The sequence below is a fragment of the Citrus clementina genome, unplaced genomic scaffold (genome assembly GCF_000493195.1).
Source record: "Citrus clementina cultivar Clemenules unplaced genomic scaffold, Citrus_clementina_v1.0 scaffold_1, whole genome shotgun sequence".
Classification (NCBI taxonomy): domain Eukaryota; kingdom Viridiplantae; phylum Streptophyta; class Magnoliopsida; order Sapindales; family Rutaceae; genus Citrus; species Citrus x clementina.
Genome location: NW_006263303.1, coordinates 28,586,772 through 28,597,056, shown reverse-complemented (window position 1 = coordinate 28,597,056; position 10,285 = coordinate 28,586,772). Strand labels below are relative to the sequence as shown.

Genomic DNA, 10,285 nt, shown 5'->3' with positions numbered 1-10,285 from the left:
TACTTCATTGAATATTCAAGTAGAAAATCAAACCATAAACGACTAATGAGTTTCTTTATTGTGATGAACTATTTTCCTTGGTCCTTTCTCTGATTTTTTTTTTTTTTTTTTTTTTGTCTATAACTATCTATCTATGTGCATCAAAGTGACATTTTCTGTCACTGAGATATTATATATTTGGCCATATTTTTCAGAAAACATGTCTAGTAAAAAATATACAGCAAAATCTTTTAAAAAATAAATAAGAACTATGAAATTGTAAAAATTTCTTAAAAATTTTTTGTCTTCGTATATTACTAAACATGTACAGTAATCCACTATCAACATGCTGTCATTTAAATGTGAAATAATGCTCTTGAATCGTAAGATTCTTAATTCAACTATGAAATTTTTGTTTAGATTGATTTAACTGCGCTTGATTAGTGAGCCAAAGTAACTACAAATCGCTTTGATAATGTCACACACAATCGAAACAATCTTTGGTTGATGACAAGAATATCAATGTGAAATAATTTTTTCCTTTTTCTTCTCCTGTGGTTAAGAGTCAAAACAATCCTTATCATTTTTATAATATCATCTTAAGTTCTAGGAAAGACATAAACTTCAAAAAGAATTAAAATATAATCACATGCACAGCCACAGATGCATGTGGAATGGGCAACAATTTTATTCCTATAGCATGGGTAATATTCAATGAATTATTATTTTTAATTATTTTGGTAAAACATAGAGCCATGTGCCAATGATCCTATTAATGAACATTGTTTACCAAAATGCATAGATTAAACCAAAAATTTTTAGTGTTATAAAAAAAAAAAACACTAAATTTTGAGCATCAAAGTGTGTTGTTACAAAATTTATGCGAACATCCGCACCTAAACTGCATATATTGATGTTGTACTTTACATAATTTAAATTTTAATCCCAATTGTCCCATAATATATTTTGAAATATTATCTTAACCTTTTTACCACTAAATCAATCATAGCAATAAGCATGAAACAAAACCTCGTGGCCAATCGGGCACTAAAATGAACATGGAACAATGAATTACTGGGTCCACATAAATTGAATTTTTATGCTTCTTACTTTGCTCAACTTTTTTAAGTAGGAATATTTACTATTTATTTATTTATTTCTAAGGAGAAGAGCGATTGAATTAATTAGGGAGTAAAATGGTAAAATCATACAGAAAATCCAAATACCCAAAAAAAAAAAATACATTAATTAAAGTTAGACCTTTATTCACTACAAAATTCTATTAAATGATAATAAAAACAACTTCACCATTAGAGTCCAATGATTGTACAAAAGAAATATTCATTTGATTTTCATAATAGAGAGTATTAGTATAATGGGAGAAGACGCGTCCAAACTTTAATTTCAAGTAACAGACACTTAGATCCCCTCCCAGGGCCGGTTTTAGAGTATTAAGTGTCTTAGGCAATTTTTTTTTTTATGAGATCTTTTTGTATTCAGCAACTTCAATACTTAATAAAATAGAAAGGAGCTGAAAATCCATTTTATTTTTAGTTTTTGAATTTCAACAAATAATCAAGAAGATTCTAAAAAATTTTCAAAAACAAAACCTAAAATTTACCATTAGAAATTTTACAAAAATAAACATATGAATAAATGAGAACACTATTATTCTCAAATAGAATATTTAGAATGGTAGCACATAGAAAGTTGAGATCATGAATTGATGGTTAGATAATGGATATGAACTTTGTATTTCAAGTAACTAATTTTTTTTTTCTTTTTTGAATGAACTAATGCATGTAATAATCTTTATTATAGAGAAGAGAACAAGAAATTTTTCATCTATGATTTTCTAGATTATAAGATTTTTAATAGAAGTTAAAAGGAATACTCATCGTCAAATATTCTAATGTTAAATAATTGAGCTCTTTTAAGAAATTGAAAAAGGTAAAAAAATTTACTTATTTTTATTGGAAAAACTAATAATGAATAAATTAATGGTTAAACAATATTATTAATTATATCTCTTTAACAATAAGATAACCAATTATAGGTTTTATATAAAAAATAATTCTTAATTATAGGATCATTATTAATTAGAGAGATGTCTAATAGGCTTTTCCACCACACATAATTTTTTTAAAAAATCTTTATTAAGTAGATAATTATTAATAAAATACTCAAAAAATGAGATTTTTTTAAAATTTGGAGTCTTAGGTGATTGTTTTATTCATCTATACTTAAAGTCAACCCTCTTTTTAGAAATAACTTTTCATACTCTCATAAGTGACTTTTTGAATTTAGACTATTTAGAGAGACATTTATATAGACAACAAGTTAAGAAGGTAGATAATTTGAATGTCTATTTGTGAAACATTGGGTATTTGTTAATTTTCAGTTTATAAATGATGAAAAATTAGTTGTTTTTAAAATTTAAATAATGTTCATATATATATAACCTAAAATCTTAATAAGATATTGGCTTGGAAAATCGTATAGCCAAACAAAAGAGCCCGAACAATAACAAAGAGCACAAGTTTAGCTAAAGTGTAGACTGCTTGATTACTAACTCCTAAAATATTGATGATACACCCCAAAATTATGCTTTAGTACTACTAAGGATGCGTTTGGAATTGAGGTGCTGTAACTTTTAAGTTACAGTTGTTGTGGAAAAAAACTTTAACTATAAAATAAAAGTTAGTAATATATAATAAATGTAAATTATAAATAATAATTTTGATAAAATTATTAAAAATATAATAGATTTTTCATTATACAAGTGAAAAATTATATCAACATATCTTCTACAGTAACTAATATTTACCGAATACTTTAATGTTATAGCGCCCAACTTAAATTCTAAACAGACTCTGAGTGTACAATAAGTACTAGGCCAACTCAAAATCAACTAAATAACACAAACATGTCTATCATTAGTGCTCATCTCATGTTGTATTGATTTTTTTTTTTAAATGTTGTGGTTAATTTAACCAATTATTTAGCCGACTTTAGACCAGTGTTCTTTGACCAGTCTTTACTGCAGCCAAAATCCCACATAAATGCATGCACCCGCATACGGGATCATTAAAAGTAATTAATCAATTAATTAATTGTTAATTAATCCTAATAGTACTTTTCAAAAAAAAAAATTAATCCTAATAGTAGAGAGATTTCATTAGATTAATTTTCATTTATCTTTTTGTGGGTCTCTCATCTCTGTCTCCCTGATTTGACGCAGTCTTATCCAGCAGCACAACTTCCAGTCAAAATCAAACCCACATTTCCACCGACAATGGGTCCCTCACACTGTTAAGGATCTGACGCCTCATACTTGTCCTTAGGTGGAAAACGACATTGTCGTACGTGACCCAACCACCAATAAATCATGGACACGACCTGAACTCGAACACTCCACTCAACTAATCTCTCATCTTCAACTCTTCGATCATGTGCTGCTTTGTCCCCTTGCTTTTTTGACCCTTTGCACCAAAACCACCAGTCGTTTCGATTCCATTTCACATCTCTCTCTCTCTTTCTATCTCTATCTCTATATATTTACCCATCAGCGATGAGATGATGAAGAGCTTAAAAAAGGGGAGCAAAACAACTTCTCTAGAGAGTGAGAAAGTGATTTTTGAGCAGGAGATCCCATAAAAAGAGAGAAATTGGGAATTTATATAAGGGTTTTTGTGGGTTCGAGTTTGATACCGATGAGGGGTTTGAAGAAACCCTAATTATAGAATTCGTGATCTTAGAGTCTGCAGTGTCCTTTGAAAGAAAGCTAGCTTATGGTTAGTTTTAACATTAATAAAAAAAAAAAAAGTATCCGAAAATGGGTTTATTTTATCTTGTTTTTTGGTTTAATGTTTTCAGATCTGAGTCATAAAAAATGATCCGTGCACTTACTAGCTAGTTTCAATCACAAGGGTGAGCGTAATTTATTATAATGGCTGTAGTTACTTATAATGAATGATGAAGAGGAAGAGGAAACATAACGAGAGAGCTACTGACAGAAGAGAGTGAGCACACGCAGGTAATTGTATTAGAAAATATCTTTGCAGGTGCGTGCTCGCTCCTCTTCTGTCAGCGTCATTTTTGCAAGTGTTTTCCCCCAACCCCCCCCGGGTTTTTCCCCCCCCCCCCCCCCCCCCCCCAGCCCTCTTTTGCTCTTCCTTCTATCACAGTATTATATTATATTATATATGTGTTGTTTTTTGGGAAAGTTTTGAAGAAGCTTTAAATAAATGTGGCTGTCGATAAGCGTCGCTGGTAACAAATGAAACAATTTCCGTGATTTCTTTTTACAGGAACATATGAGCTCTTTAGTTATCATTATTATGTTTGTGTACTTCAGAATTTTTTTTTTTTTGGGAACTCACTAACTTTACTTACTTGTTTTGTCTAATAAATTAATATTATTATAAAAATATTAACTAACTTGTTATGGAGCTCAAACCTTGAAAGCGTGACTTTTGATGGTCCTTTTCCTCTTGTTTGAAGATGTGGCTGGCTGCTTGATATGAACGAATGTAGTAGTAGTACTACTTTATGCTTGCTGGTACTGTTCACGATAATCATAACTTAACTGTATTTTTGGATTTTTTATGTTCTTTCTCGTTTTCTGCCGTCGCTTCTCCTTGTCCTTCCCCAAAACTCTCCGCTCCTTCTCTTTTCTTTCTTGCTAGCTCTAAAATCTCATATTTGATATCTGTTTCCTCATAATCCAGTCATGTATGTAGCTTTAATTCGCCCTTGTTGAAAGACAGGTCGGCTAAATATGGCAAGATTTGCTTGTTTCCTCCTCTGGGAAAATTTGGCCATGATTTCCTTGTACAGGTTGGTAATCAGACCTCATTAAGTCTGCTGATTTTTCTCGATTTTTATTTTCTTTCCTTTTTTTATTCCAGATCTTCCTTTTTTTCTTTTTTTCCCTATAACTTGTGCTTTTCCACTTTCATTTATTTATAGTATTAATTTATGTTTTATTTGTTTTCCCGCAGCACTTATTTGTTTGGTTCTGGGGAGCAACAACAGCAAGCAGCTGCTTTTATTCGCTGCAGGTTAATCACTCAGACTCAGGTAGCTTTTTCAAGTGTTGTCTCTCTTTTCTTTCTTTTTTCCTTTTGGTTTATTTTTCTATTTGGCAGCAATATTGCATCTGATTTTATGTGATTCTTTGTTGTTTTGTCATTAATTTAGAAGATAATACGTTTCTATTTGATGGAAAAAAAAATTTAACATTTTTTGGGGTATTTGAATTTGTGGATTCATCAGTAGTTATGGTGTGTTTCAGTTACTTTTAAGGAAGATTAGTTATTCAAGAAATTGATTTAACATAAAAATTACTTGGACATAAAAAGATTTTATGTAGTTGTTACATGTTTTGTGTTCCATTTGCACTAAGTGTTTTGCATTTAAATCCTAAGGAAATATATTCATTCTGGTGCTTTATAAAGGATTTTTGAGCAATTAATATGAAGTTTTTGAGATTTGTTATTAATATATAATGCATATTTCTTTGCACTGATAGTGATTAATGATTATTTATTTTATCATTAATTAATTTTCCATGTAAATTTACCAGACGAAAGAATAATGTTTGGTTTTTGGCCACCAATTATATATGTGATGGACCATAGATCTTGTTTTATACTTTTGCTAGATGTCAATTCTAGAAACATCCAGAAGATTTCTGTGTTCTTTTGAAGGTGGGTTAGATTTCTTTTTCTTTTTTCTTTTTGGTGTTAAGATTCCACCATAAGTAGCTTTTGATTTTGTATTGAAAATACAATATAATTTACTAAAAATTTGCAATTGAAGATCATATCTTTACTGTTATCAAATAACTTTTTCCTTACTGGAAGCCCCAGGAAATATCTCATAGCTTCCATAGAAACATAATAGTCTAGGGCAACTAGAACACGTGTACTAGATACTCGTAGAAGAATTTTGAATTTGAAGATTTTTGTAAGTACTTAGAAGTTTGTTTTATTCTACGCATAAAATGCTTATGCATAAGAATGCCGTCCATCAGCAAGTTTCACCAATATCAAAACAAGACCTTATATCTTGCCACTATCAGCATGGATCAAGAAATTGTAAAGAATCTATGCTTCTACTCCCTTCCACCAACATATTAAATGAAAGCTGTTAGATATAGGTAATTGTCTTCTTTGGTTTCCTGAAGAGATTGTACCACCATTGAGTTAATTAGTATGGGAGGCTATGCCAAATTTTTGTCTCAGTTAAGCAATCATTGAATGTCGTGGCGAATCTATATCTGCTTACATTTAAATAGTTAGTCAAGTCTTTCTTGTTGAATGTCCACAAATCATTCAGAGAACTTCTTTCCTCAAGTAATTTACATTATAGATAGATTAATTAGTGGCTGTATCTAAAGTGCCTTCACTCCCTCAACCATTGCAAAGTTTGTTTATTTTATTTTTATATTATAGATATCTTAGAAACATTTTTCATAAGACGGGTCAGTCATGTTCTAAGATATTTCTTAGATCAGTGCAGGTGTTGGCACGAATTTATCGACACTGTTGAGGTGGTTAGGGCTTAGGAGGTATATGATTCCAGAGCCTAAATCAGTTTTCATATAAATACAGCAAGAAATATAGTAGTAGCCACCTGTTGACCTTTTTTTTATAAATGATTTTAGTTTAAACTAATTTCTAGGACTGATCTGGGGTCTTAATGAAACCCTCAACCAAACTTTGTCTTCTTAAGACTTTCTTTGTACATAATATAATTTGACGTGCTTCCTTTTACTTAAATCAATGTTTGTCTAAGTTTAATTGTGTTTTAAAGTTTATATTACTTATGTCTTATGACCAGCAAGAAGCCTCCTTTGGTAGAATTAGGTGGGGGTTTTACAGCATTTATTATTTAAATCTGGTGGTGGCTTATTTAGAATTCTACAAATAGAGTTTTAAAAGCACCCAATTATTTATTATTTTGCAATATGTTGTTCTTAATTGAAAAGTACTCTGATACTGATCAGTGATGCAATATATTTTGTGAAATGTTGTTCTTGATTTATTTCAAGGTTTGAAATTAGAGTTTTGTGATTGAGTGCTGATTTTTTATTGCCCATGTTTTTATTTATTGTTTGTGTAGCTTGGTGCGAGGCCTAATCTTTAGTGAACATTGAGGCAGTTTGTATCAACAGTTCAACACATTTTGCGATCAGTTGATAATTCAATATTCACTTGTGTAATGGCAGAAAGATGTATTAACTATTCAAAAAAAAGTTTTGTTTTTTATGTCGTCTAGATGAGTTGATCTCTTACCATCAAGTCAGGTGATAGTAAAATCCTAACATAGACTTAAGCCCTAACACAGCCTTCATGTGTATGTCTCTTCATTCACCAAACAATCTTTCTTTCATGAGCTTGAAGAAGCATTGCTTCAATCTTAAATTTGAAGGTCCCTCGTGGCTTCTAAGTCCCATTGTGTTGAATCCAACCCTAACAACCTAGGTTGATAGGGAACTCTTAGTAATAGAAATTGAGATTAGACGCTCCCTTTCTTGTTGCAATGTTGGTTTTAGAATCTAACATGTCCAAAATTTAAAAAGAAGAGCTTGCAGTGGAGATTATATGACATGTTTCACCTAGCCATTTGTGATTGATCATTGGTAAGGCCAATTAGGTATAGAGTATGAAAAGAGTGAAATAGGTGTTTGATTGCCTATCATTTATCTCAACTTGGCTACTTCATACAATGTGATGTTCTATTGTATTAATTTGGCAAAATGGAGCCCGTTAAGTTACATTCAGTTGTAAGTTACTCCTCAGACATGAATAGTAACTGAGTGGTGGGGCCCGTATAATTTGTGTGAGAGGAGTAAGTTACATTTGAATGTAACTTATCATTTGCCTGGCAAAATTATTTTCCAGTTTCACCACAAAGACTAATATTTTGTTCTATCCACATCTGCTGATGCATTAATGCTTGGAACTTCTACAGTTGTGCTTTCTTTCAAAATGTTTTCTCTATATCTTCTGTGGGTTGACTTTTCTTCTTGAAACAATGGTTTTAGATTTATGCTTTTGATTGATTTTTCTATCTTTCTCAAAATTCACATGTTTCTTTGAAATGAGTTTAAAATCAATTTTAGCAAGACTTATGTTTGTGCATTTAGTGACTTCTAAACCGAAGTGCAATACGATACTTGCATTAGATGTAGTGTTGAGTTGTGAAATGTGAAATCATACTTGTATCTCTTAATGATTAATTTTTATTTTTTTATTACCATTTTTAACTCTGATGAATTGCTTGGGATTAGATATCCTGGATTTAATCAATTTTTTTGTCATATTTTGGTATTTTTAAGGGCTCAAGCTGGTATTCTCACTCGATCATGGTTAGCTGAGAGGAAACGATTCTTGTTTCCTTTTGCTTCTTTTCAATATTTATGAATAACTGGAAATGCACATGTAAGAATGAAAAATGGGAGTTGGGGAGAAATTGCACATTTTCCCTTGGACTTGACATAATTGATAATGATTATTTGTATTTGAGCTGATCGCCATATGTTTTGCATGATCAATGTAGTTGATGAGACATGATTTCTTATGCTTCTCGAGAAACATGCAAATAAATCACCATGTCTTTTGTATGATAAATGTAGTTGATGAGACATGATTTCTTATGCTTCTCAAGAAACATAACTCTTGGAGTTTTTCCTGTCAAAAGAATAATGATTGGCATTTCCCTTTTAACTTCTGGGCAGTCTGTTTTTGTGTTGAAAGTGTAGTTAATTTTGTCAGAAAGTTGAATATTACCTTGTTTGTAAATCATCAATGATAATGCAATTGGGCACATTGCATACAGTTAATGTTTGAAATTCATCTTATTCATGGTATAACTGTATTTATTAAATTGATACCAACGAGTTTATTGACCTATTTGCAAGCTTTTACTGGTGACTACAATGGCATTCAGAAAGTAGTGGAGGCTGATGTACATTATCTGTTTTTACTGTTCTTGACTTTTGGCTTTTTAACTTTTCATCGTTTCAGGTACTGAGATTTTTTAGTCTGATTCAAAAGCTTGATTTTCAAGAGATATGATTATGGTTTGTTGATGCTGCATTTAAACATTTAGTGGAATTAATAAAATTGTCTGTTAGCTCTAGCCCTTATAATGTCTCTATCTGTGGCTTTACTGTTTTGTATTAAGAGGATACATCTGCATGCCGTGTGTCTGTACATGCATTATATTATCATGTTTACATATTTTTTATTCAAGATTGCAATCACATTCATAAAATTTCCTGTCAGTCACTTGGCTATTGTAAATTATTAACCTTCATCGAAACATGTTGGTTCCCTAGAATCATTATGGAAGAAGAGATGTTGAGCATTGTTTCAAATGGTGAGACGAATGTGATTCCAGAATTGTCAGATTCAATTAGCAGCACTCCCTTGATTCCTGCAACCAAGCGTTTCAGGCACACAAGTGCAGTCTCAAAGTTCAAAGGTGTGGTACCACAGCAAAATGGGCATTGGGGTGCTCAAATATATGCCAACCACCAACGGATATGGCTTGGGACCTTCAAATCCGAAAAGGATGCTGCTATGGCTTATGATAGTGCTGCAATCAGGCTTAGGAGTGTGGACTCGCATAGAAATTTTCCGTGGACGAAGATCACTATTGAAGAGCCCAACTTTCAAAGTCATTACAGTACTGAAGCAGTGATCAACATGATTAGGGATGGTTCCTATTCATCTAGGTTTGCAGATTTCTTAAGGAGTCATTCTAGAACTCTGGAAGAAGATGTTATTTTCACCCAGATGAGAGCAGGTACCGATGGATGGATGATGTGCAGGCAACTCTTTCAAAAGGAGCTAACACCAAGTGACGTTGGCAAGCTTAATAGACTTGTCATCCCCAAAAAGTATGCTGTCAAGTACTTCCCCCAAATTTCTGAAAGGGTGGAAGAACATGCAGAGAATGACAAGGCAGATGATGTGCAGCTAGATTTCCATGACAAGTCAATGAAGTTGTGGAAGTTTCGCTATTGCTATTGGAAGAGTAGTCAGAGTTTTGTGTTCACAAGAGGGTGGAATCGATTTGTTAAGGAAAACCAATTGAAGGCTAATGATACTATTTGCTTCTACTTGTGTGAGTTGCGAGATATTGCAAAAGGGACTAAGACATTCTGCATGATTGATGCAAACAAAGGTGAAAACGGTGGTGCTTCGGCTGAGGTTTCTGGCCCTTACGTTGATATGAAAGTAGATTTGCAACTCCAACTAGGCCAAAACATTGTTGATGATAAGAAAGAAAA

At 31.9% G+C, this 10,285-nt stretch overlaps 1 protein-coding gene across 1 annotated transcript in view; it reads left to right on the top strand.

Annotated features, from left to right (window-relative positions):
• The first annotated feature begins 9,010 nt into the window (after nucleotides 1-9,010).
• The window catches only part of LOC18054255 (AP2/ERF and B3 domain-containing transcription factor At1g50680), a 1,662-nt gene continuing 387 nt past the window's right edge, over nucleotides 9,011-10,285 (top strand). Inside the window, exons 1-2 of the mRNA XM_006453601.2 lie at nucleotides 9,011-9,014; nucleotides 9,329-10,265. Coding sequence (XP_006453664.2) covers nucleotides 9,336-10,265 — 930 coding nt within the window. The 5' untranslated portion in view covers nucleotides 9,011-9,014; nucleotides 9,329-9,335. The remainder of the gene's footprint in view (nucleotides 9,015-9,328; nucleotides 10,266-10,285) is intronic.